At 42.6% G+C, this 27,768-nt stretch overlaps 3 protein-coding genes across 5 annotated transcripts in view; 1 reads left to right on the top strand and 2 right to left on the bottom strand.

Moving 5' to 3' along the window:
- Positions 1-1,833: 1,833 nt before the first annotated feature.
- On the bottom strand, positions 1,834-10,151 carry LOC139537423 (dolichyl-diphosphooligosaccharide--protein glycosyltransferase subunit STT3A). 2 transcript variants are annotated; one of them, XM_071338677.1, is made up of 17 exons: positions 9,983-10,151; positions 8,918-9,045; positions 8,716-8,776; positions 8,474-8,595; positions 7,978-8,123; positions 7,771-7,861; positions 7,571-7,677; positions 7,163-7,327; positions 6,742-6,922; positions 4,848-5,003; positions 4,586-4,677; positions 4,167-4,322; positions 3,602-3,907; positions 3,366-3,468; positions 2,754-2,942; positions 2,550-2,665; positions 1,834-2,182 (listed from the first exon to the last, which is right to left on the bottom strand). In XM_071338677.1, the coding sequence occupies exons 2-17, from the start codon at positions 9,003-9,005 to the stop codon at positions 2,144-2,146; spliced, it is 2,118 nt and encodes a 705-aa protein (XP_071194778.1). In that variant the 5' UTR covers positions 9,006-9,045; positions 9,983-10,151; the 3' UTR covers positions 1,834-2,143. The 2 variants fall into 2 exon arrangements, with proteins under 2 accessions (XP_071194778.1, XP_071194779.1); XM_071338678.1 differs by lacking the exon at positions 9,983-10,151 and adding an exon at positions 9,873-9,952.
- Positions 10,152-10,564: 413 nt separating this feature from the next.
- Positions 10,565-17,603, bottom strand: LOC139537422 (etoposide-induced protein 2.4 homolog). The gene is made up of 11 exons (XM_071338676.1): positions 17,457-17,603; positions 16,155-16,302; positions 15,328-15,473; positions 14,664-14,724; positions 14,459-14,525; positions 14,220-14,344; positions 13,167-13,286; positions 12,835-12,946; positions 12,614-12,725; positions 12,408-12,482; positions 10,565-12,280 (listed from the first exon to the last, which is right to left on the bottom strand). The coding sequence occupies exons 2-11, from the start codon at positions 16,194-16,196 to the stop codon at positions 12,115-12,117; spliced, it is 1,026 nt and encodes a 341-aa protein (XP_071194777.1). The 5' UTR covers positions 16,197-16,302; positions 17,457-17,603; the 3' UTR covers positions 10,565-12,114.
- Positions 17,604-25,620: 8,017 nt separating this feature from the next.
- LOC139537421 (spectrin beta chain, non-erythrocytic 4-like) overlaps positions 25,621-27,768 on the top strand; it is a 36,331-nt gene continuing 34,183 nt past the window's right edge. The window contains exons 1-2 of one of the 2 annotated variants that reach the window (XM_071338675.1): positions 25,621-26,581; positions 26,809-26,970. In XM_071338675.1, coding sequence (XP_071194776.1) covers positions 26,842-26,970 — 129 coding nt within the window. In that variant the 5' untranslated portion in view covers positions 25,621-26,581; positions 26,809-26,841. Of the gene's footprint in view, positions 26,971-27,768 lie in introns of both variants that reach the window. The other variant, XM_071338674.1, reaches the window with a different exon arrangement.

Raw genomic sequence — 27,768 nt, 5'->3', positions numbered from 1 at the left:
TCTGTGAAACGTGACCACAAGTACCACTACCTACCTACCGTTGAAATCAGAAGTTTACATACACTTAGGTTGGCGTCATTAAAACTTGTTTTTCAACCACTTCACAAATTTCTTGTTAACAAACTATAGTTTTGGCAAATCGGTTAGGACATCTACTTTGTGCCTGACAAGTACTTTTTCCAACAATTGTTTACAGAGATTATTTCACTGTATCACAATTCCAGTGGGTCAGAAGTTTACATACACTAAGTTGACTGTGCCTTGAAACAGCTTGGAAAATTCCAGAAAATTATGTCATGGCTTTAGAAGCTTCCGATAGGCTAATTGACAATTTGAGTCAAATTGAGGTGTACCTATGAATGTATTTCAAGGCCTACCTTCAAACTCAGTGCCTCTTTGCTTGACATCATGGGAAAATCAAAAGAAATCAGCCAAAACCTCCCAAAAAAATTGTGGACCTCCACAAGTCTGGTTCATCCTTGGGAGCAATTTCCAAACGCCTGAAGGTACCACATTCATCTGTACAAACAATAGTATGTAAGTATAAACACCATGGGACCACGCAGCCGTCATACCGCTCAGGAAGGAGACGCGTTCTGTCGCCTAGAGATGAACGTACTTTGGTGCGAAAAGTGCAAATCAATCCCAGAAGAGCAGCAAAGGACCTTGTGAAGATGCTGGAAAAAAACAGTAAAAGAATATCTATATACACAGTAAAACAAGTTCTATAAATCGACATAACCTGAAAGGCCGCTCAGCAAGGAAGCCACTGCTCCAAAACCGCCATAAAAAGCCAGACTACGGTTTGCAACTGTACATGGGGACAAAGATCGTACTTTTTGGAGAAATATCCTCTGGTCCGATGAAACAAAAATAGAACTGTTTGGCCACAATGACCATCGTTATGTTTGGAGGAAAAAGGGGGCGGCTTGCAAGCCGAAGAATACCATCCCAACCGTGAAGCACGGGGGTGGCAGCATCATGTTGTGGGGGTGCTTTGCTGCAGGAGGGACTGGTGCACTTCAAACTAGATGGCCTCATGAGGAACAAAAATGATGTGGATACATTGAAGCAACATCAAGACATCAGTCAGGAAGTTAAAGCTTGGTCTCAAATGGGTCTTCCAAATGGACAATGACCCCAAGCATATTTCCAAAGTTATGGCAAAATGGAAGGACAACAAAGTCAAGGTATTGGAGTGGCCATCACAAAGCCCTGACCTCAATCCCACAGAAAATTTGTGGGCAGAACTGAAAAAGCGTGTGCGAGCAAGGAGGCCTATAAACATGACTCAGTTACACCAGCCCAGGAATGGGCCAAAATTCACCCAACTTATTGTGGGAAGCTTGTGGAAGGCTACCCAAAACATTTGACCCAAGTTAAACAATTTAAAGGCAATGCTACCAAATACTGAGTGTATGTAAACTTCTGAACCACTGGGAATGTGACGAAAGAAATAAAATCATTCTACTATTATGACATTTCACATTCTTAAAATAAAAGGTGTGATCCCAACTGACCTAAAACAGTGAATTGTTACTAGGATTAAGTGTCAGGAATTGTGAAAAACTTGGCTAAGGTGTATGTACATTTCTGACTTCAACTGTATATACACACAGTAGTACCCACCCTCTTTCCCCCCCAGTTCAAATCATACCATCTCCCATTATTGCTTATTGTATGCATTTGGTATTCAGCAAGCAAAATCATTTTTTTTAAAGCATTCTGAGTTGCATGGTTGCCAAATCTTGACTCAGAGCTCTTGGAAAAAATAAATCTGCCAAAGATGGCATGGTATTGTAAATACAACGCAAATTCAAAACCAGACAGACATTCTCACATTTATCCCGCTTTTATTGACCACATTGTAAAAGCTCACCGATTGACAATATTGTTATTTTGGCCATTGATTGCAGAAATAATTTGACATTTGATTGGACATTATGAAACACCACCTCCTGCCATTCCCAGACGAGAGAAACGCCACATTGGTAAAATAAAAAAATCTTTCTGCAATTCCCAACAAAAGTATATATAAAAACAATTTTTTTAAAAAGTTGAATTTCACACTCATCTGCAGACCACAGGGGAAGGCTTTCTCAGTGCTAAAAGGGGTTTATGAACGCTGATGGGTCAGAGGGCTTTACGTCCGTGATAGCCCTCGGTTATCCAGGTCTTTCACCTGAAGAAGGTAAAAAAGACCGTTAATAAATCGTAATAAATATTTTGACTCCTTGGCATCAAATAAGGAAATAGAATTTATACTCTCACATCACAACTTTTTCATGTAGAGTCTACATGTAATGATTTTTTTTTTAAAAGCCTCTGGAATTATTTTTTATTTAACTAGGCAAGCCAGTTAAGAACATTCTTATTTACAATGACGGCCTACACCTGCCAAACCCGGATGACGCTGGGCTAATTGTGTGCCGCCCTATAGGACTCCCAATCACGTCCGGTAGCGATACAGTCTGGATTGGCCTGGTACTCTACGGGTGACTGAATAAATACAGAGGAGAGTAGAAGACCATAGCAAGGAGGAGATATACCTTATATATCCTGACCAGCCAGTGCTCTGTAGTGTAGGCCTCCTCCAGCACATCCAGCTCAAAGTCCTTGTTGCCGATCTCAGCATTTCTCACTCGATCATAGCCAGGGGGGCGCTCTGGAACAAGGGTTAGAACATCAGGACTAGGGCCAATATGAATAGAAGCTTGACACCCACAGTGTCATAATAAGGCAGGGTTACTCACTGGCCTCTGTGTAGACCTGTCCAAAGCGGTAGTAGCACATCTTGTACATAAGGCAGTTGAGCAGGACAGGGGAGCCCTCACGGTCCACACGGAACTCTCCAGTGGGGGTGTAGTAGTCGTGCTCCTTGATGTGCTTCCCTGTGTCTGTGCTGCCCCCAATGCGCACCATCCACAGGAACTTGTTAATGTCTGCACAGAGAGAGACGTGTTGGCAGACCAAAAGCATGAGTTATATTTTTAAATTAAAGATTATCTAACGCAGAGTTATTCAAACTTTAACCACCAGAATTTCTGGAGACCCCATGTTTTCCTCAATAATTTATTGCGACCCCACCCCAAATCGAATGACAACCTTAAAAATAAGATGCATTTAAATTTTGATATCAACAAAACCTTAAATTCAATGCATTTTCATCTTATCAAAAATGAAACCAATAAATGCATTTACCACTGATCTGATTCATGAATGTGGCAATGACAACTTAATCTGAAACAGATATGTTAAGAAGCTGTAATAATATGCATCATGTAATAATAAGAAGCTATAATAATCCAAGAGTGATTGCATAGAGTGATGGGCATTGATAGTTTCCACTGGCTTTGTAGACTTACCGTCTGAGGAGTATCCCGTCAGTCCACCAAAAATGACCAGGACGTAGCTGACATCCAGCTCCCGCATGATCTCATAGGCCTTCTCCTCGGTGGACGCCATGGCCTACCGTTCAACAGAAACACAGTTCATATATAGTTCAGAGGTATCAACCACACATTAAGAGATGATAGGATTGCCACATGTCAGTCCCATGTAAAGGAATCAATACAGAGAAAATAAAAAATAAACACTTCACCTGGCCAACTCTGGAGATGTGCGTGTTGTTCCATGTGTTGTTGTCCACTAGAATTGTCCGATTGGCCATGGCTGTTATCTGATAGCCGTAATCCCACCATGACATCACTTTAGCATCCTCTGGGGTGTTGTGGCGGAGCCAGTAGTAGGCCTCTCTGAAGTCATCAAAGATGATGCGGCTGCCGTCTCCGCCGCGGGCTGACAGGACGATGGAGGGGGAGGAGTAGGCCTCGCTGGTCACCCAGGTGGAGTGGAAGGTGTAGGTGATGAGGAAGAAGGTCATGACCAGAATCATCCCGCTGGCCACCTGGTAGACAAAAATGGTACAGGATATCAGGGACCTAATACTACTTTCAGATCTACAGTGCCTAGGGGTTGTAACTGGACCAGGCCATGATGACCCTTATCAAATGCATGCCCTGACTTCATCAGTTTGAATGACATCCAGTATCAAATGGCTACATGCCAAAGCTGCATTTAGGTGACATTAACAACCATTTATTGAACAGTGCCATCTGGGGGCCAATATTGCATCATGATGCCTTGATGTATCCTTCCTCTCTTACCTCGTTCTTGATGGGGTAGGTGGAGTCCTGCTGCTTCTTGCTCTTCTTGTCTGGCCGACTGATATCCAGGTTCTTCATGTAGGTGGTGAGGACCTGGGACACACCAATGCCTGACAGGATGCACATGACTGGGGCCAGGACCAGCATCAGACGCACCTGAGGAGAGAAGCAGCCAAATCAGTTGAACATAACTTGCTACGTAGTCTCTTTCTGGGAGCTCATCTGCTTGCACAACATACAATAGGGGAAAACTAATCAAGCGTTGCCAGACTGCATGAATATAATGGATGGAGCGAGCCTAGGGGAGCACTGACAGGTACCATGTGCAATTCCTACTACAAAAGTAAATATTGGTATATTAGACACTACACATTTCAATTATTCCTCTCATTCAAGAGCTAATCTGCAGGCCGACTTACCATGACAGCTGAGAAGTACATGCTGGTGACTCCGTACATAATGATGAAGATCCTGGCATCAGACAAGTTGTTGAAGCAGTAATACAGACCCACTGTCAGTATGAAGAAACGCAGGTTCATTAAATCACCACAATGTTTTCCTTTACATGTTATTTGTACCTTTGTCCCAACAGTATTCTGATCAATCCATTTACCTAAACATCACTCTGCTGTGTCATTTCACCAGCAAGACTACCATTTCAGACTGATTGAGTGTGTTTACCTGGGAACATGAAGACAAGCAGCTGCAGGTCAAAGTAGTAGGAGGACCAGGTGGTGGGCTGGTGCTCAGACACAGAGGCGATGATGGGAATGTTGTTCTTGGCATAGGACGGGTCCAGCAGCGAGTAGAAACGACCCGTCCAGGGGGAGATCTTCCCTGAGAAACGCAACAATCACAACACAGTCAAGTCGAGACAAATGAACAAGGCACTACCAAATCACTTGGTTCTGATATTTATTGGGTATAGGGTTATGAGTTTTATCTTTAACCATATCTGTATGTTCCTAAAATACTTTTTAATCTGCAGGATCTCAAATTTAGAGAATGTGTTGATCTAGGAATAACAAATGTAAAGTCTTGGTCCCATGTTTCATGAGCTGAAATAAATGATCCCAGACATTTTCCATAAGCACAACATGTATTTCTCAAATTTATTTACATCTCTGTTAGTGAGCATTTCTCCTTTGCCAAGATAATCCATCCACCTGACAGGTGTGGCATATCAAGAAGCTGACTAAACAGCATGATCATTACACAGGTGCACCTTGTGTTGGGGACAATAAAAGGCCACTAAAAAGGTGCAGTTGTCTCACAATTCAATGCCACAGATGTCTCAAGTTGAGGGAGCATGCAACTGGCATGCTGACTGCAGGAATGTCCACCAGAGCTGTTGCCAGATAATTACATTTTAATTTCTCTACCATAAGCCACTGCCGCATTTTAGAGAAATTGGCAGTAGGCCTCACAACCACGTGTAACCACACCAAGACCTCCACAGCCAGCTGCTTCAACTGCGGGATAGTTTGCGACCAGTTACCCGGACAGCTGATGAATTTGTGGGTTTGCACAACCAAAGAATTTCTGCACAAACTATCAGAAACAGTCTCAGGGAAGCTCATCTGTTTGCTCGCCGTCCTCACCAGGGTCTTGACTTGACTGCGGTTTGGCGTCGTAATCGACTTCAGTGGGCAAATGCTCACCTTCAATGGCATGCTGGAGAAGTGTGCTCTTCACAGATGAATCCCGATTTCAACTGTACTGGGCAGATCGCAGACAGCTTGTATGGCGTTGTGTGGGTGAGCAGTTTGCTGAAGTCAACGTTGTAAACAGAGTGCTCCATGGTGGCGGTGGGGTTATGGTAGGGGCAGGCATAAGCGACAGACAATGAACACAATTGCATTTTATCTATGTCATTTTGAATGCACAGAGATACTGTGACAAGATCCTGAGGCCCATTGTGCCATTCATCCACCGCCATCACCTCATGTTTCAGCATGATGATGCATGGCCCCATGTCGCAAGGATCTGTACACAATTCCTGGAAGCTGAAAATGTCCCTGCATACTCAGATATTCCACCCATTGAGCATGTTATGGATGCTCTGGATCAACATTTCCAGCCAATATCCAGCAACTTCGCACAGGCATTGAAGAGAAGTGGACAACATTTCACAGGCCACAATCAACAGCCTGATCTACTCTATGCAAAGGAAACGTGTCTCGCTGCATGAGGTAAATGGAGGTCACACCAGATACAGACTCGTTTTTTGATCCACGCCCCTACATTTCTTATTAAGGTGTCTGTGACCAACAGATGCATATTCTGTATTCCCAGTCATGTGAAATCCATGTTAAGGCCTAATTTATTTATTTCAATTGACTGATTTCCTTATATGAACTGTAACTCAATAAAATCTTTTCAATTGTTGCATTTATATTTTTGTTCAGTGTATATGTTAATCATCAAGAACAAACAGGCTTTGAACAACTATACAGGTCTGTAAATAGAAGCCTACATTACCGAGTAGAGACATTGCTCTGGCCCGGAGTTCAAATACTTAAGCTGTACTTGATTGAGAGTATTTTCCTGAGCGGATCCTTGGCGAGTTTCTTACCTGTCAGCATGAGCACGGTGCCCACAGAAAGCAGGACGAAGCCCACCAGGGAGATTACGCTCTTGAAGAGGACCTCAAACTGTTGAGTGTTCAGCTTGCTGCGCAGGTAGTCCACAAAGGCATGGATCTGACACAGGCCAAACACCCCGAATGCTGCCATGTGCTCAGACGACTGCACAGGCTTCAATGGAGACAAGGAGGTGAACGGAGTGAGTGTAACATCCCAAAATCCCTCCAATGGCAAACATTTGTGATAATAGGATATATAATCATATTTTATTTTAAATCATACTGGGCCATCATATTTATGGACCCATGTTGTAGTCACAAGATAACATGCAGTCTAACTGCATGTCCAGAGCAACATCTGGACAGCTGCTGTGTATGCGTTGGAAGGGAGAGAATACAGGTAAGTGTTTACCTGAAAGCCGACGAAAGAGATCTGCATGGAGAGGATGGTTCCCAGGCAGTAGACAGTGCAGTAGGCCACGTAAATACGGTGGGAGAAGCGGCCGGTGAGCATGAGGACCAGCACGTGGAGGGGGATGAGGTTGATCAGGAACACATAGCCACCCCAGGAGGACACCTGCAGACAAAGACATAAGGGTTGTGTTCATTTGGTTTAACATTTTTGCTATATAGTGTAACAATGTAATTTGCTATTTTTCCTTTATCTTAAAACGCAGACATGGTAAGCCTCCTTCAGATAAGCCTCATAAGACTAGTGTCAACCTTTAGCAGGGATTGAGTTACTGTAATTTTCAGTTTCTAAGTTCCTTATTGTCAATGATCCTTATATTTTCCTTTATTTTAGAGGCATTAGTCTCACCATATAAAAGTAGGCCAGGGCACACATGGAGGACCAGTAGATGGAGCCTGTATTGACTGCCTTGATCCACATGTAGTATGTCAGCAGCATGCAAAATATAGCAATACCTGGAAAGAAAAACAAGAAAATATATTAAAGATCATAACAAGGGCCAAGTCTTTTAGAGGGGCATGTCTGTGGGGAAGAGGCATGTTCTGTACCTTCATTGTCATAGGAGCCGGCAACAGAACGGGAAATGTAGCCAGGTACCACTGCTATCATGGCAGCAGCCAAGAGCCCAGCACCTGCATCCTACAAGAAGTAGACAGTAGAAATGAAAACAAGTACATCTCAGAGCGCTTGAGCATTTTCAGTTTGTAGGTTACCTTTGTTTCTTTACGCTTTCTACCTGATGTGCTGCAACCTACCTTGAGCTCCTTGGTAAAGTGGTAGGTGACAATGGCAGTGAAGGAGGAGAAAAGGGGAGCCAGGAAAACACAGACGTTACGGATGTCGATTGTGATGTGGAAGAAGTTCAGGACGTGATACAGGGCAGCAGATGTGATCATCAGGCCTGGGGGACAGGGCACAGAGTTAACACAGGACAAGCCAATACCTATGAAGCTGCCTACCTCAGTGAAGTACATAAAATGGCCTGGGGGAACCCGGACAGAATAGAAAGAGTTAACAAAGGGCAAGTAGCTTCTATCATTGTTAGCTTGCCGTTGCCGAATAATGTGTGGACAAGGCCAACACAACCACAGAAAGGATCTTTATGACAGGGGGGAAAAAGGTGACACTAGAGTTGATGACCCAAAGCCACCTTAACACAGGACAGTCTCTTTTAGTGGAACATACTAATGTTTAGATAGTCACCCAATAACTTCAAGGACAGTCTTGTGTTGAACAGGTAATCCCACCTACCTGGGTAAATGGTGCCCCCGATGATCCTCCCCAGAGGGTACCATGCCCGGTCATCAAACCAGTTATGAAAGTTGTAGAATCCCTCCTCTACCAAGAAACGGGTTGTCCGGTAGTTGAAGTACCTGACGATGAAGAAACGAAGCATGCAAGGGATTTGAACACCATTTGAATTATAAATAGTAAACTGGCATCAATCTGAACGATTGGGGGGGGACTATCATAAAATAAGGTAGTGGACTTACGGATCAAACTCATGGATGACACTCTCAAACCTCAACACAGAGAAAAGCCTGGTGGAAAAGGCTGAGGATAAGGGGGAAATAAAGAACATGTCTAAATCATCTCTACTCATGTCACAGAGTCAGGTGACAATGGCCCTCATTATTATTAAGGAATACTATAAGTGTAGAGTAACAGAAAAGGATGTAAAGTGTGTGTTCTTACAGAGGATTGCAGCCATAGACAGGATGAGCAGCTTCAGCAGCGTGTCCTGTTTTTCATAGGAAAGCCGCAGGAAGCCCAACTTCGTCATCTTCAAGCAGGGAGGGATAACTTAGCTTATCCCTTTGTACCTGTTGGGAAGAAAATCTAAATGAACCATGTAGGTGTGAGGCAGCAAGCACCATTCCACATTTGCATTGCTTGTGCATGAGTCAGAGCAGCAGTCATTCAGTTTAGTAGCTTGATCAGTAGCTCGGTCATGAGGCAAATCTATTCAATAAAAAATATTTTTTGTTGTATTTCTGGGTTTAAAAACATGGAGCTTCAGCCTACAAACTCAGGGCGAGTAAGTTATACTACTAACCCCAAGTGTGTTTGTTGAAAAACTCACTTGACGGATGTTAAATACATCACACGATCTATTAACCAACTTCTATAATACTAACACTATTTGCCAAATGAAATCACTGACTGGGTTTAAAGACGTGCCCAACTCTGTTCCAACCAGATAAGGACACGCGCACCGCCAGGTTGGATGTGGCGAGAGGAATCAAACCAGGAAATGGATGCAACTCCGTCTAGGCTGCAAACTTTCCTTCTATTGACATTCATAGTTATTTTTCTGCCTTGACCAACCAAATTAATTAACCCAGGCTATTATTGTTTAAGACATGGCAACACCGGTAATTGAGAAATGCTGCTAAATAGCTGACATTAAGGAATTGTCAAGTTCAATGCAAGTAGCTAGCGAATGTCTTAAATGTAGCTAATTCTCTAGCAAATAATCTGCATGCATGCATGTATTGTCCTAAACGCAATAAATAGTTAACCATCTGGTGGGTTTTACGTTCCTGTAAAAAAGACGGCTCGAGTTGAATGGAATCTGGGCTGAGCCTTATTTTTTACATGCTAGCTAACTTTAGCTGTATGAATGAACATAAGCTCTTCTTCCACTTACTCTCAAAGTTACACAATTTCAGAATATGCATACAAACAGAACCAAATAGCATTTCAATTATCTATCTCGTTGAATATGTTGATATTCCAGCTATTTTGAGCGGCACTTACCCACTCCGTTCCTGTTACATACACTTTTCTCACACACAACCTTGTGTGCCGCTGAATCCCGCCCAACCAACCTATGCAACGTGTTTATTGGTCTTGCGTCGGCCCTCAGGAAACTATCTCATTCCTGATTCGTTAATGAGCTATCATTCAAACAGGCCGGATAAATCGCTGTTCCTTCCAGTGACGTGTCCTTAATGCTGAGAAAATAGCTTGAGGGAGTTCGATTAAGCTGAACTTGCTCTGGCCAGTGACGTGAACGGGAAAACGCGGTGAGGGAGGAGCGCTTTCTCAAAATCGAACAGTAATCTGCGAATCCCCTTGATAAAATTGGTCTGGCAGTATAAAAAGCGACATCCATATTTGGTTTTTTAACATTGTTAAATATCTCTAATAGTTTCCAACCAGTTATGCAGTAAAGTATCACCTACATTGGGACATTAATATAACACCAACATTTTGTGAATTATTTTACAAATGTTGAGATGTTTTAAATAAAATATCCATGTTGGAAACATTTAGCAGTTTACAATAGAATATTTTAGACTAAAATAATTGTGTTAATCAAGATGACTTCCGATTAGATGTAGTGTACACTGACCAATTTTATTGAAATTAGGCATAATACTTTTACAAAATCTCACACATATAGCAATCTGGATACATAAATACTATGCACTTACAATTATTACATACTGCCCCCCCCCCCCCAACATATTAGATAAGATTAGGTAAAAGATTGATGGTAACCCCCATGGTGAGGTTTTGGTTGAACATTCAGAGCCAAGTGGCATTATGTCAAACAAAAATCCCTCACAGCCCGTTTGGATTTGCCACTGGTCAAAGGGGAACATAAACACAGAGGGTTTCTCCTGTCTGTTAAGGTATGCACTATACACCTTCCTTTCTTCCTTCAAGAGAAAATCAGTCAGAATGGAGTGACATCTTCCTAGTACCTACACTACAGTGTTCTGTGTACAATTGATCGAAGCAGAAGTGAGTCGAACAAAGTAGTAGATAAAGCAGTTTGGCAGTGTCATCTGATCTGACCAAGCAGCAGAGTCATACAGCTTCACCTGTCTGTCTAATACACAACTATAGAAAACAGCTAGCCTTACTTTACACACAACAACCAGTGATATATTTGGATGAATTAAGGATGCTCTTTTTTGTGGGATGTTTAGACCAATTCCCATGCTGAAAGTGTACAAGTTACAATAGTCTAAAGAAAGCACTTACAGAAAAAAAAAAGTATCCCTTTGTTTTCACCACACAAGATTATTCCTGGGTTTCCGGCCAGAGGAGTATCAGTGACGCCCTGGCTTTACAGAGAAACAGCTATTTATTAACAAGACAACATCCCATCAGTGTGAAAGGAATGTCACTTGCAACACAGAAAAATGTACATATCACAACTCTTGTGCTCCACTTTTGAACGTCGCAAACATGTCACCCCCTTCAATGGAGAAGGGGCTTATTTTATTCACACACGCTTTGATGTACATCTAGTCACTGGCTGCATCCCTGTGCTGATTCCTCAAACAAAGGTATACCAAGGATCGTGTGACCAGTGTCTAAAGCTCTGTCTGTCATTCAAAACATTCAGTAACATGAGTCCTGGCAAAAATGTAACCCTTTTCCCTCTTCCACATCAAGAGTTTTATACAAAGCAGTCTGGGATCAGCCACGGGGTGATAAACAGATTAAACAAGCAAAACATTTGAGTAGCAATCAAACAGAGCAGATTTTTTGTTGTTGTTGATGAAAAACAATGTATATGACTGCTTGTGCTGAATTTAAAGCACTAAAATGGCACATCATACATAAAAAAACAATTAAAATAAAACATTTGAATGAGAATAAGATAAGAATCCTGTGTGTTTGAGTGTGAGGCACACAGCAGTTAAATCTCCTTACACGTCATTCACATTAAAAACACACCTGACCTGTGCTCAAAAACAATATGAAAATGGCCGTAGTAAAATCGTTAAAATCACAATAAAACCTAGCTTTAAACCAAACATCCTCCTCCTGTCCTGATAAGAGAGATCCTTCCACAGACAGAATCAACTGCTCCATTGGTTTACTGCGCAGCAGAGCTGCTCCCTTGTCGTTGTCGTCCCCCCCGGTGGCCATCACTTGGAGAGCAGGTGTCTATGGCGGGCAGGAGAGGCGTGGGGAGAGGTAGGCAGCTTCTCGGCGGAGATGGACGAGTTCAGGGAGGACTGCAGGTGGACCGTCTTGTGGAACAACTTGTTGCTAATCAGCACAACCAGAGAGAAGAGGCGCAGCTGGAAGTGGCTACGTGTGGAAGACACGGGGGGAAGAAAAGATTGAGTGAGCAGGGAAGATTTTACTGGCTCTTTTCACACAAGTGAATCAGTTTGATCACAGGTCATTATTAGGGCATGCAGTGCACTATACTCACTATAGCTTTGTTGGGGTTTTGGCCTCGTTAGCGCTGATAATGAACAGAGGGAAGAGGATGGAGAACAGACAGCCACTATAGCAGAAAAAAATAGTATCATTTTAATCGATCACTAGAATGATTTGGGATATCAGTAGGACTGAAAGTCTGCATATTGGAAGTGTCTCGTGCATGGCTTGAAAGAGAGAAGATGTTAGTGGCATTACCTGATTATATATGAAGAGGGGAGGGCAGTCAACAGAGCCATGGGGAGACCAAAGCCAAAGTAGTAGGGCCAGTTCCTCTCAATGTTGGACAGCCGTTGGTGCATCTCAATGCCTTGTATGAAACGGTTACAAATGGGTTGAGATTTTAATCAGTTCCTATTACCTAAAATGAGTATAATACTTTGACAAGAAATACATCTTTGAGTAGAAAGGAGGCTCACCATGGTTGAACCAGCGATACTCAAAGCAGTAGAGGGAGTAGAGCAGAGACATGTGGAGAAGGCTGACCATCTGTCCAATAGCGTCGATGGGGAAGAGACTCACAACCATACCCTAGAGGACCACAACAAAGACAAGATGAGGTAATATGTTGATTACTAACTCGAACCATTGAAGGTAATGGATCACAGCTCTCAGTGTTGAAACCGAAGACCCCTGTAGGTTTTAATTACAACATAACCTTAGAGAACCCTCTTGACAGATAGTGAGATCATGATTGATAGTGAGTCTTCATGAACTTGAAGACACATGGGAATGTCAACTGCTGTACTACCTGAATGAGGAAGAGAGCCTGGAGGAGGAGGTTGAAGATCATGTCAGCGATGATCTTACTGACGCTGGGGAAGGGCTGGGCTTTCCGACCAGACACCTCGAATGCCAGGTCAGCTATGTCCTACAGCAGACAACCAGAGGGCGCGTTAACATGTGTTACACAGTAAAACGGGAGGTTAACGTCTCACAAGATCCTCAGGCAATAATATTCAAGACTGGAAGAGAATATAGATAGCAATAACACAAGGGAAATTCTTAACTACTGTGAGACATTCAACTGTATCAAAGCCACTACTCTATCCCGAGCATTGCTGGAAACTATATCGTCAACATGGACCGTAATTCGGTTGAATGCATTCAGTTCTGCAACTGACTAGGTATCCCCCTTTCCCATTATTCATTAAATTGGCTTATGATAAAAGGTATGGTTAGTGCTATCCTGTAGGGATGCACAATTAATCAAATTGCAATATCGACATGTACAATATCCATATCGCAAGAGTCTCCAATCTTCCTTTAAAACACCATCAATTCAAATGTAATAAAGGTACCCTGGGAAACTCTGTCCAACACTTAGGTTTCTACCCCGTCACAACAACTTCGACTGTACCAGGCCTTTTCATTAGTTGTCATTCCAAACAACACCAACCATAGAATCCAAATAATCGTTTGATTTCTATGATTCCAACAGTTCACCAGTGTTCTGTAAAATCGCAATCATTGGTAAAAAAAAAACGATTTGCCCATATCGTGCAGCCCTACTATCCGGGATCCTTGGGATGTCCCTACCCTAAAACTAAACCTAACCCATACCCATACCCTAACTCTTACCTAAACCTAACCTAACCCTTACCTAACAGTATTCAATTTCAAATCGGGCGACATCAGAGTTGGAACATCCCAAGGATTCCGTTTAGACTAAAAGTATACACAACTAGTGCTCTCCAGTGCCAACCGTGCATCAGTTCTCCTTGACCAGCTATATCCCACCCTTGTTACAACAACCACAAAACATGTCTATCATCATCTGTGTCCTAACTAACAGAGGCCTCACCTGGAACCAGATGGCGTTGACTATCTTGCTGAGCACAAACAGAGGGAGCACCCAGAGAGCACTGAACACGGAGGTCAATATGAACTCCAGCCAGGACCACACGTTGCCATGGAGAGAGGGGTCACCTGGCAGGAAATGGCTCTTTGAGTGACAGGTTTTACCACTGTTCTTAACAAATCACTATGAAGCATGTGATAATGGAGTAAACCCGCCCCACTGTTCCTGGCAGGCACACATACCGATGATTATTGCTGTCAGAGTCTGTAGCAGTGGAATAAACACACGGTAGAAGAGAAACAGACTGAGCTGCAAAGGGAATCGGAGGGGGGATTACTAACACAAACAATGTCTACGTAGTATTACATACAGTATTTGCCCATCATAAAAATACATGATATACATTTATCAAATGGTTTTAAAATATAGAAAAGTGTTATTTTTTACCCAGAACACTCCCCCATTCCAGGCACAGCACTGAAAAATCCTACTGGCTAATTTGGGTTCACTGAAAGAAAGAATATGACACATTGTCACCCACCATTGTCATTAATAGGCACAAAAAGGTATAGGCCTTGGCCTATCGTGGACACTGGACAGCATATAAGGATCCATATTAAAGGGCTTTACTCATAACTCGTAGGGCGCAACTCAATCTGTATCGTGAAAGTTCAGTGCTATAGAGCAATTTAAATTTAAAGGCCATGTTCACACATTAGCGGAGACTGCATTCACAGAAAACACTGCATATGTCGGCTCAATTGGATATCAATCGCGCAATAGAGCTAAACTTCTGCGTTAAGGATTTAATTGAGCCCCTAATATGAACCGTTCACAACTAGAAATAGCATATCCGGTTTGAGAGGGAGAAATGTAAATAAAATTGCAAAATATCAGTGTCTATTAAGCAGTAGACTTTTATGATATGTAACATGTATACCCTTTCTTATACCCACAATATTGTGCCAACCTGAACAGAAGTGTGCTGGCTCTGACATTCTTTTTTCCCATCACCCTTTCACAGTTACAGAAACAGTGGTGGATACATGACCAGGACAGCCCAGCTTGGCAGTGTGAATAGGGTATTGCAGCCCTACGTGCCAGTGCCTACCTCTCCTGTTTGCGTTCCTCACTCTGGGCCCGTCTCTGAGCCAGGGCCCCGCTGGCTCTCCTCCTCCGCTGCTCCTCCCTTTTCTGCTGGATGCGGGCATCCAGCTTGGAGATAGTTCCAATCCCCAAAATGGAGTCCTTAATCCCCTGTAGGACACACAGAAAATATGCAGACTGGGGTAAATTACTTAAAGGAAATTAACACAGCACATTCTTCTAATGTTATACGCAACACTATGTTAGACTTGGTGGGTTGAAAAGTTCAATAGTAGTGTTTTAAATACAAAATGCATTCTTATATCATTCAAGTCATGTAGCATGTGTGTTAGTGCACTTGGTTACATAGTAGCACAGTTGAAATAAAACGTAAATTAATTTTAAAAAACAAGGCTAATCTTTGTTCTGCTTTTGTGGAGGGGATCACTAGCCATCTGAAAGCAAGATGATAAGGTTCAAGGTAAACAACACAAAGGTAAACATTTGGTTAAGCCTCTAAATGTAGGCTACTATGATTTTGCCCCAAAGCAACGTTTGCTCTACTTCCTTTAGACTAGAGAAAACAAGACAAAAATAAAAAGCTTACATTTTCTCAAAACATTTCACTTGTCTTGTGTAAAAACAAACTAATTAACCAGGAAAAATGCTAAATGGGCCACGCGGATGGCTTCAATTGAACTAAAAAACATAGTTCCCAATCGATCTAAACAGAGCTTGGTAGTTGGTACACATCCTCATGATTCAGTGTCATAGCTGTACAGTCCTTTAACCCTATGTGTTGGCCTATCACTTGTGTGTGGAGAGACAGGGTGTGGTGTGTTGCTGTCTGACCGTCGCAACATTGCGGAGGAAGGCCCTGATGCTGTCTGTCATCTCCAGACCAGCTGCAGATCCATCAACTGCAGAAGGAGGGGTGGCTGTGGACCTGGTCAGCTCTCATGGCAGGGAGGGTCACACCCAGCAACACCACACAGGAAAGCTGTTAGAGAGCAGCAGGGTCACTTTGCTCCAAGTCTCATTATATTAAAAGGCGCATGTCATGTTATACAGACTATATTTATTCACATCAGACATCAGGGAGGCAAACCAAGCGGAATGGGTATAATTTGTGGAACGTTCCAACAGGAATCTCTTCCAAAAACGTGAAGTACAAAGATGCCAAAAAACAACGCATACACAGTAGCATGATCAATTCACCTAACTAATTAGCTGCCGAATAAGCATCAACTCACTACGTAGCTTATTCTTAATGTTTGTCCATAGGCTACCAGAGTGAGACATTTTTCGGAATAAACGTGGACGGTGAGTGAAAAACTTAAAGAAATAGCCCAATTCTACCCGGTATCTTATTCTGCCGCTATACAACTTTGTATGTGTTGTTTGTTGGCAACCTTGTTATTTACGAAGTTTTTGGAACAGATTCCTGTTGGAACGTTCCACAAATTATATCCACCCAACCAAGCGACCTGGCTGTGTCGACATCAGTCACAACACGATTCACACAGGAAAATATTTAGAGCAACAGGTTCACCTTACTCAGCGGGTCTGTACACTGATTGTTCACTGGCTTTATTGGTGACATTATTATTGAATAGCCAGTTAGCTACCTTATCAGGTAATGTTATCAAATAAACATTTCTGAATTCAATTTCTCGCTAGCTAGCCAGCCATCTGTTGTTAGCCAGTCATGGTTGAAACATCGCTTTGCCTCAGACTTGTGACCTTCTTGTGCAGACAATACTGAAACGGTAACGCTAGCTAACACATACAAAACCAAACATGGTATAGTAACCACATCGTTAACGTTACTTAGAATAACTAACGGTAGATCGTTATTTAGCTAGTATATAGTACATACGTTCAGTTTTAAGAATAGTCCATATTTTAGGTGTCAAACAAACTTTACTAACTTATTTTTTTAGCTAGCTAACATTACATCGTCCAAATTCAAACGGTGCAAGCTGACTTAGCCAACGTTAAATCTATCAAATTCAAACAGTGCAAGCTAGTTAACACGCAAGCTAACTTGCCTCACTGGCTCGTTAGCTAAGCTAACAACGAAAATGATTTACTTGAATCAAGCGGACATTAAAGACAGGTCAGATAATCGAGCATTTAGTCCCAATGACCTACCTCATGCGACACCTTCACTGAAATATTATATTCACTTTTTTTTATTGCTGTTTCTTTAGCTCTTTCTTCTGCAACAACAAACCAACCCCTGGCCCGTAATTTGTGTATTGGGCAACCTCCAACCAAGGGGATTGTGGGAGGTGTAGTGTGGTGTGGAATGATGGCTAAAAGTTGTGTCCACTCAAGTTGAACTTCATCAGAGTGACTTCCCTTCACTCACACGATATGAAGGCAAAGACCCCCCTTAGGTATCTTTCTTGCCCTGCCACAGTGCTTCTGCTTCAATAAGGTATATAAACCCTGGATTGCTGATGTATTGGTCATTGAGAGGCTTTGCCTCCTGCTGGCCATATTGACACTCCCCATTAGGAGCAGAATGGAATTCTACAGTATTTCAATTAAATGTTTCATGAGCATTGTTGTAGTGGGGACAGTAACATTAGTAATCTCAAAAAATTATACTTTAAGGAATTTTTCTAAATAATGTATTTTATGTTTAGCTCACATAATATAATTTAAAAGTATGCATTAAGGTGTCTGTAATATAATAAATGTGGCAAAAATGAACGTAGACATTAAATACATTTGAATTTTTATAGCTTCCAAAATAGTTTTTACGACGGTGGAGTCATGGTGGCTTCAACACAGCACCCCTATCAGTCATCTAGTGTATATAAATCATTGTTATGCTTGCACTTTTGGGATTTAGGCCAGGTGATGCCACTGAGGTATAATATTAACTGGAGACTGTTCATTTGTCCGTCCGTTGTTTTCAAGGTAATCTACTCATGTTCGCCGATTCATGGACTGTCTATATCCGGGTTGCATCAGTTTATACGGGCCAACAGGGAGCAGCGCGAGCAGTGACTATCTTCGGCTGTGAGGGATGGAAAAAATTGTCCTCAGCGACAATTATTGGAATAATTCAATGGATATTCTGTGCATAAAGGTGATGACTAAAGTGTCTTATTAGGAATTTTCAAATCTGACTTGTGGCCATCTATGGAATTTTCTTTCTGGGCCGGGAGTCAGTTAAACTGTAGTACCGAAGCAAAACTGTAGGAGCAGTCTAAACCATGCTTCTAGACCAGGGGGCACTTCAATCCGGTCCGCAAGACATTTACAAAAAATGTCTCCCCAATTTCATGGTACCCAATTGGTAGTTATAGTCTTGTCCCATCGCTGCAACTCCCGTACGGACTCGGGAGAGGTGAAGGTTGAGTGCCGTGCGTCCTCCGAAACACGACCCAGCCAAGCCGCACTGCTTCTTGACAATGCCCGCTTAACCCAGAAGCCAGCCGCACCAATGTGTCGGAAGAAACACCGTACACCTGGCAACCGTGTCAGCGTGCATGCGCCTGGCCCACCACAGGAGTCGCTAGAAGCGCAATGGGACAAGGAAATCTCGGCCTGCCAAACCCTTCTCCTACCCCGGATGATGCTGGGCCAATTGTGCGCTGCCTCATGAGTCTTCCCAGTCCCTGCCAGCTGTGACACAGCCTGGGATCGAACCCGGGTCTGTAGTGATGCCTCAGTGGTGCCTTAGACCGCTGCACCACTCGGGAGGCCCCCGCAAATTTAACAAACAGTTGGTCCCCCCAAAAATGCATCCCTCCGTTGAATTTCAAAATCCCGATGTGGCCCTCGAGCCAAAATGTTTGCCGACCCCTGTTCTAGAACGAAACCCTGGACCCTTGGGTGAATCACTCGTGACAACTATTGATGTAGGCCTAAAGGTTTTTGTTTTGTAAATAAAATGTTCCAAGGAATCATCACTCATGGATTTCATACAATTTAACACTGTAGTAGGCCTACATAATTTTTCCATTCCCATTACTAAAATACTTTGAATGACAGGCTTATTGACACTTTAATAATTCTCATGCTGGGAACTAATGGGACCAACAAAGTGTGACGTCAATGGAGAGACAACCACTTTTTCCAGGATATGAATGAATAACAATATGAACAAAGTCAATGTCTATCTTTTCCTCTGTGCCAAAACCACATGAAAACTTTGAGAGAAAAGTTGAGACCTGATAGCTAGGGCAGCATATAAGGAGGAAGAAGGTGAATTTAAAAAAAAGATAACATTTAAATGTCCCTGATATACCAGCTTTTTAAAATAGGTTAAAAGAGTTCCTCAGTCGCAGAGCAGTCCACTGTAGACTCAACACTGTCACCACACATACTTCATCAAATCAAATTTTATAGGTCAACCTATTTAGCAGATTTTATTGCGGGTGTAGCGAAATGCTTGTCGTCACAACCATGCACAACTCTAGCACAGCAGAAATTTAATGAAAGGACTTGTTGGAAAGGTGGCATCCTATGACGATGCCACGTTGAAAGTCACTGAGCTCTTCAGTAAGGCCAACAAATCATCCCCAACTTCCAATTGGCTCATTCATCGCCCCTTCTTTCCCCTGTAACTATTCCCAGGTCATTGCTGTAAATGAGAATGTGTTCTCAGTCACCTGGTAAAATAAGGGTAAATAATAATATAAATAAAATATTATGATCACAGGCCACACAGAACACATTAGAAAGGAGTGTGATAAAAACTTGGCCTCCATAAGAATATAGAATAACCCTGTCATAGCCTTTCTAAGGATAGCCTTTCCACTCCCTATTTAATCTTGCTTTTGTGACCTACTGGGTTCGAACTGGGTCTTCTGCATGTCACAAGACTGTGTTAGTCAACTTAGCTGAAGCCTATAGGGATAACTTAAGGAAGTTAATGTAAAGGAGGATACACTGCTTGCTTAACGCGTACCACTTCCCCATGATTCAGCTCATACCGAGACTCAAACTCAGGACCTCTGCCTCGCAAACATACGTGACCACCCTCCTAAAGCGTTCCAACCCACCACGCTATTGAAAAAGGCCTTATTGATGAGAACCTTGCCTGAAAACCGGAAGACTTGTTAGTTTGACATGTTTGTTTGTGTTAGAAATGTGTTACTGTTAGTATAGTGACTGACTGTGTTAAGAAATCGTTAGCCTCTTGAGCTAAAGCCTAGGGATTGGTCCTGTGACTTGGATGGGTCTCTTTTAGGAAGTGGTCAAAGGGGACTGAAGTGTAACACAGGTGGTTCAATGACCACGCTCACGTGATGAGTAACTCGTCTGAGACCTTTGCATTCTCTGGCGCACAGGAGACCTGGGTTAGAATCTCATCAGTCAAACTAACACATTTCTTGAGATCTTAGGCAAAGTTGCTCATCACATGCATGGATCACCAAACCACCTCTATCGCATTCTCATTAAATAGGGTGCACAGATCCTTCTGCTTCTGTTTGCCACAATACATTTTATTGTTGTGCAGTAGGCCTGATTTTGAACCCAGTCAGTTATATTGGTTCTGGGATCTGAGTTTGAGGTGAAAGGGGGTGAAATGTTATTGAGGTGGTTCGATGAACCACGCTCTTTGGATGAGTAACCTTGCTGTAGACTTTAAGACTTGTGTTAACTTCCTGAACTAATCCCTATGGGCTTTAGCTAAGTGGGCTAACACAGTCTTGTGACAGGCAGGAGACCCAGTACAAACCCAGTAGGTCACAAGAGCAAGATTAAATAGGGAGTGGAAAGGCTATCCTTAGAAGTGCAATGACAGGGCTATTCAACTATGTTCTTACGGGGGCCAAATTTAGGTTTTTATCACACTCCTTTTTAACGTGTCCTGTACAGCCTGTAATCATCATAGAGCGGAATTGAAGGGACGTCCATGTTACAGTCTTAGCTTTTAGGAATGGGTCATAAACGGTCATAATAGCTTCTAACTCAAACGGTTCAAACGCTAGAGTCAAATTCATAGATAGAAAATGTATTCAACATGCCACATCGGCTTCAGAAACCGCCAGAAGCTGCTGTTGACCACAGATAGTGTTTGATTCTATCAGGATGTTGTCTCTGGTTTTCGATCTTAATTTAGAGACTGAATCTGAGAAGTTGAATATATGAAACTTTGATAAACTTATGAAATTATAGTTTGTAAACTTGATACACAGACAACGAATGCAATATCTACCATATTGAAACTGAACATATAAATATTGAATTTGAATATTTAATTCAATTGGAAATAGAATTGTAAAAATTAATGCAATATTTATTCAATTCAGTTTCAAATTATGAAATACAAGTTCAATTTCTGAATTCAAGTATTCAATTTGTGCATTACAAATTCTAAAATATAAAATTCTAATTCTATATCCTAATACAAATAAAAAATGATGGAATTCCAAAACATTTCTGTTGGCACTGAAATCGCTCAATACTTGTCACACTCAACAGAAGAAGGATTAGGAACATGTTTGTATATCTTTAGCAAAACAAATCAAGTATTTAGCCGACTAACCAAGGCCGTTATTGACAGTTATTGATAATTGCAGCTTTACTTTCCAGGTCACTCCTGTGTAGGCCATGACCTTTTGTTGCCTTTGGCTGTTACTGTCGGGAAAACATTACTTAGAATTGTTGAAGTTCCCATTCTAGCGAAAACTATTACGATTTTGAGAAGAAAGTGACTCTTTATTTCTGTTTTTCAGTTATAAGGAAAAAACAAGACTAAACATGGCTTTGGCCCAGTGGTAAATACTTTTGAGTTCAGTAAGTAGAAACCAAGGTTATTTGATTTAGTGAACCTAATGGTCTACTCAGCTTGAGTCTTTGTTTAGAGTTCACATTCAACTTTTTATTTAAGCTAAAGAAATTGACAATGGACAAATTGTTATTATTTTTCACAAATGATAACATTATATGTATTGTGTACTAGTCATTTGAAAACATTACTGAAACTCATAGAAAGAATGCACCAGGATTGCAAAATGCTATGGTGCTGAAGGCCTGTTTCTGAGAATTGAATAATATAAAACTTACTGTATTGTATGCCTTGAATAAAAAATATGTACATTCATTCTAGGCTATATTACAAATCATACAGTGCCTTCGGAAAGTATTGACCCCTTGACTTTTTCCACATTTTGTTACGTTACAGCCTTATTCTAAAATGGATTAAATAACAAAAAATCCTCAGCAATCTACACACAATACTCCATAATGACAAAATGAAAACAGGTTTTTCGAAATTGTTTCAAATGTATTAAAAATAAATAACAGTAATACCTTATTTACACTATTCAGACCCTTTGCTATGAGACTCGAAATTGAGCTCAGGTGCATCCTCTTTCCATCGATCATCCTTGAGATGTTTCTACAACTACATTGGAGTCCACCTATGGTAAATTCAATTGATTGGACATGATTTGGAAAGGCACACACCTGTCTATATAAGGTCCCACAGTTGACAGTGCATGTCAGAGCAAAAACCAAGCCATGAGGTTGAAGGAATTGTCCGTAGACATCCGAAACAGGATTGTATCGAGGCACAGATCTGGGGAAGCGTACCAAAACATTTCTGCAGCATTGAAGGTTCCCAAGAACACAGTGGCCTCCATCATTCTTAAATGGAAGAAGTTTGGAACCACGAAGACTCTTCCTATAGTCAGGGAGGTGACCAAGAACCCAATGGTCACTCTGACAGAGCTCTAGAGTTCGTCTGTGGAGATGGGAGAACCTTCCAGAAGGACAACCATCCAATCTACCTACCTCATCTCCATATTGTTTTTATTCACTTTGCTGCTCTTTTGCACACCAGTATCACTACTTACACACCATCATCTGATCATCATCATCTGCTCATCTACCACTCCAGTGTTAATCTGCTAAATTGTAATTACTTTGCTACTATGGCCTATTTATTGCCTTACCACCTCATGCCATTTGCACACACTGTATATAGACTTTCTTTTTTTTCTATTGTGTACGCTTGTTTATTCCATGTGTAACTCTGTGTTGTTGTTTCTGTCGCACTGCTTTGCTTTATCTTGGCCAGGTCGCAGTTGTAAATGAGAACTTGTTCTCAACTAGCCTACCTGGTTAAATAAAGGTGAAATAAAAACATTTTTAAATCTCTGCAGCACTCCACCAATCAGGCCTTTATGGTAGAGTGGCCAGACGGATGCCACTCCTCAATAAAAGGCACATGACAGCCCGCTTGGAGTTTGCCAAAAGCCACCTAAAGACTCTCAGACCATGAGAAACAAGATTCTCTGGTCTGATGAAACCAAGATTGAACTCTTTGGCCTGAATGCCAAGTGTCACGTCTGGACAAAACCTGGCACCATCTCTAAGCATGGTGGTGGCAGCATCATGCTGTGGGGATGTTTTTCAGCGGCAGGGACTGGGATACTAGTCAGGATCGAGGGAAAGATGAACGGAGCAAAGTACAGAGAGATCCTTGATGAAAACCTGCTCAGGACCTCAGACTGGGGCGAAGGTTCACCTTCCAACAGGACAACGACCCTAAGCACACAGCCAAGACAACACAAGAGTGGCTTCGGGACAAGTCTCTGAATGTCCTTGAGTGGCCCAGCCAGACCCCGGACTTTAACCCGATCGAACATCTCTGGAGAAAGCTGAAAATAGCTGTGTAGCAACGCTCCCAATCCAATCTGATAGAGCTTGAGAGTATCTGCAGAGAAGAATGGGAGAAACTTCCCAAATACAGGTATGCCAAACTTGTATCATCATACCCAAGAAGACTCAAGGCGGTTATCGCTGCCAAAGGTGCTTCAGCAAAGTACTGAGTAAAGGGTCTGAATACTTATGTAAATATAATATTTACGTTTTTTTTTTTTTATAAATTAGCACAAAAAAACCTTCTGTTTTTGCTTTGTCATTATGGGGTATTGTGTAGATTGTTGAGGGAAAATATATTTTTTAATACATTTTTGAATAAGGCTGTAATGTAACAAAATGTGGAAAAGTCAAAGGGTCTGAATACTTTCCGAAGCTTGTATAGGTTACATTGGTAGGTTAGGTAGGTTACATTGGTAGGTTAGGTAGGTTACATTGGTAGGTTAGGTAGGTTACATTGGTAGGTTAGGTAGGTTACATTGGTAGGTTAGGTAGGTTACATTGGTAGGTTAGGTAGGTTACATTGGTAGGTTAGGTAGGTTACATTGCATATCTATAAACATAAAAAACATGGCAACATGGCATCATAGCTACATAGACCGTTATTAAAGATTAACGTATGTATATATTGGAGCTAACTGGCCTTGTTAATTTAAAATGTCTTTGTTGATATTATGGCATCACCTTATCAAGCCCAGCTAACTCCTCCACTCTGCTCACTCTCCAATCAGAATATTCACAGTGTTTTTGGAACACGACATACACGCTACTACTACAAAAATATTAATTACATTTTCATAATGCTCTATGTAGCTATAATGCAATGTTTATGATGTGTGTATAGATGTGTAATGTATGCTTAATGGTACACATTCACTGTAAGTCGTTAACATAGATTCATAGCACATGATACTGTAGATGCTGTCAGCATTAGGGAACTTTATAATAAAGCAGTAAGGTGATCTGTGATTTATTCATAATATATCATAGCATCTTGTGCCTTGTTACTTTACTATACAGCTCCATAATGTTCTATAGACTGCATCTTAATTCATAGGTGCTATAAATATGTTTATATGGCAATATGAAATAATTCTACCCTAAAGTACCCGGGGGAAAGTGTTACCCTGAATTGCTTATCTGTTTCTTATGTACTCTACAAGAGTAACATTTGATCATTCCTTGTGTATAGTCTTTATCTTACTGTACATTCAGCAGCATGTTCAATTGTTATTCAAGTATATTTACTAATACCTAATCCATATACATGACAGAAACTGTCATTGAACGTTCATTGTCAATATCACTGTTTCTGATTCATGTGGAACAAATATTCATGGATTAAAACATTTTATTTCAGAGGTCTAGAATTGCTTACAGGTTACGTCTGTGCTGTAAAGTCCTCCACTTCTAACCCCTGAAATTGTGTTACTGTAGCTACCCAATGAGGTAGCCCTATTTGCTGCTGGTGAACCAAATGCATGCTGGTCCCTTTAAATGGGTGAGAGTGAACGGTGATCCGAAGCAGCCAGCTGCACTGTGGGCCATGTGTTCCTGCATCCTCCTCCCCTCTCATTCAGCTGTTTCCAAATGACAACACCTCCCCCTCCCCCTCCCTCTTAAACCTCCTGCTCCCGCTCTGCTCTGAGTGCAGTCATTTCTAGTGCAGAAAAATGTCCCTGGTGACACTAAAGGATGACGCAGGCTCTCGTTTTCTCTCTTTCCTTCTCCTCTCTCTCTTTCTCTTTTCCAATAGCTCTATATATCTCGCTTTGTTCTATCTCTCCCTCTCCCGCTATATCTCTCTCACTCTCCATTTCTCCTTGCTTTCTCTCTCTCCTCACTCTCCCTCCCTCCCTCCCCCTACCTCTTCCCCGGCACTGCAGTGCTGGTTGTGATTGCACAAATACGTGCACACACACCACACACACACACGTTCTCACACAGCGGAGCGTAGCTGAGAGGCAGGGACTGCAGCAGTATGCACCAGCCGCGTCTGATCTGTGTGGAGACTTGAGGAAGGAGAACTGGGAAGAGGATATAATGTAGCAGTGTCTTACACAACCCAACCCCCGTGTGTACAGTAGCTACATCTCTACTCTGCAGCAGTGGCAACGGTGCATTTCAAGAGTGGACAGCTTATGTTATCTGCCCCCCTCTGACTGCACTGCCTCTGCATCCATCTCCATTCACTCTGCTCCTCCCATTCCACCTCTTCATCCTCCTCTTCCTCCTCCCGACTACGGCAACATTAGGCAGGACCACGGACCGTACGAGATCGCCAACGCTGATCGCTGGACCCTCAGGTTTGTCCTGTCTGATGGAGTCGTGCTGGTTATGCTAGATCATTATCACCTTCATTAACGACTGGATTCTAATCGAGCTCAGGAGACAAGGAGAGAAAAAACATCCCCCAAAAACGAAAAAGGAGTGTTGGATGTTTGTGACGCTCTTTGTCGGCGCTGTTGGGTCGTTGGCTCTTTTCCTGTATTTGCTTGGTTGTTTTTGCTTTCTCTGAGACCGGCTAGCAGGCACTGCAGCACCAGGAAGGACTGCAGGAGCCGTGAAGTAGTATGGCATGAGGACCCAGGGGCGAGCGAATCGGAAGGGCTTGAGCTACCATTACTGCCACTGCTGCTGCTGAGGTGCTTATCTTTATTTTTTTTCTCCAGAAAGGGCGTCTGGTGGGGGCTGGGTTGGGGTGGGTTGTGACAGTGAAGGTACCCGGGACCCTGCAGAGTGGAGTGGGTGTCTCTGGCGTAGAGGAGCCACGCAGATAGGCAGGACGTCCTGTGGGAAAGGAGGAGAGAAGAGAGGAAGAGGGGCTGGCTCAGGCTCAGCCCCTGATGGTGGCTATTTTTGTCTCCCCTAGCTGAGTGATTGGTGACAGCGGGTAAAGGAAAAGATGCTTATGGGTGCGGGACGAGACACGGCGCGGGATGAGGCCCAGAAGCTTCACAGGAAGTGGCTGAAGCACCAGGCCTTCATGGCCGAGCTGGCCCGCAACAAAGAATGGCTGGCCAAGATAGAGCAGGTGAGTGGAAAGGAGAGGGGAGAGGGTGGTGGGGGGAGGTCAGAGAGAGCAGGTGAATGGAGAGTGCAGGGGAGAGGGTGGTGGGGGGAGGAGGCCAGAGAGAGCAGGTGAATGGAGAGGGGAGGGGAGAGGGTGGTGGGGGGAGGTCAGAGAGAGCAGGTGAATGGAGAGGGGAGGGGAGAGGGTGGTGGGGGGAGGTCAGAGAGAGCAGGTGAATGGAGAGGGTGGTAGGGGGAAGTCAGTGAAAGCAGGTGAGTGGAGAGGGTGTTAAGGGGAGGTCAGTGAGAGCAGGTGAGTGGAGAGAGTGGTATGGGGAGGTCAGAGAGAGCAGGTGAAGGGAGGTGGGGGAAGGTCAGACAGATCAGGTGAGTGGAAGGTGCAGGGGGAGGGTAGTGTGAGCACATGATTGAGAGAGGGTTTGTGCTTGGGGAGGATAGTGTGTGTGTGTGTGTGTGTGTGTGTGTGTGTGTGTGTGTGTGTGTGTGTGTGTGTGTGTGTGTGTGTGTGTGTGTAAAAGGGATGGTCACGTCGGCAAGACACATTAGGGGGGTTGTCATTACTCCGTTTTGATTACTCAGCCATGAGTAAACTGTAAACAAATATTGTTATATGCTTCTCTTTAGGACATCCTGAATTTCAAGTTCAAGGTTATACACGTGAAAGCAGTGTTGTTATGCTTTCTGCATAACTGAAGCAGTAAACCCTGGGCAATGTATTTTTCCTATTGCCTATTCATCTGCCCATGCTATAGCTACATACTAACATTGGATTATATTTTACCAGTGTGTTTCTTCCTCA

The sequence above is a fragment of the Salvelinus alpinus genome, chromosome 13 (genome assembly GCF_045679555.1).
Source record: "Salvelinus alpinus chromosome 13, SLU_Salpinus.1, whole genome shotgun sequence".
In the NCBI taxonomy this organism is placed as follows: domain Eukaryota; kingdom Metazoa; phylum Chordata; class Actinopteri; order Salmoniformes; family Salmonidae; genus Salvelinus; species Salvelinus alpinus.
The sequence above is the reverse complement of the archived record's forward strand: the minus strand, read 5'-3'. Positions and strand labels throughout refer to the sequence as shown.

Coding starts and splice junctions, on each gene's coding strand:
- LOC139537423 (XM_071338677.1), bottom strand. CDS start 9,005: ATGACGAAGTTGGGCTTCCTGCGGCTTTCCTATGAAAAACAGGACACG. Junction 8,777..8,917: donor GTCTATGGCTGCAATCCTCT/GTAAGAACACAC, acceptor CCTTATCCTCAG/CCTTTTCCACCAGGCTTTTC. Junction 7,328..7,570: donor CCCTGGCCTACTTTTATATG/GTGAGACTAATG, acceptor CTTTGTCTGCAG/GTGTCCTCCTGGGGTGGCTA.
- LOC139537422 (XM_071338676.1), bottom strand. CDS start 16,196: ATGACAGACAGCATCAGGGCCTTCCTCCGCAATGTTGCGACG. Junction 14,526..14,663: donor GGAATGGGGGAGTGTTCTGG/GTAAAAAATAAC, acceptor TTCCCTTTGCAG/CTCAGTCTGTTTCTCTTCTA. Junction 12,726..12,834: donor GTATCGCTGGTTCAACCATG/GTGAGCCTCCTT, acceptor GTTTCATACAAG/GCATTGAGATGCACCAACGG.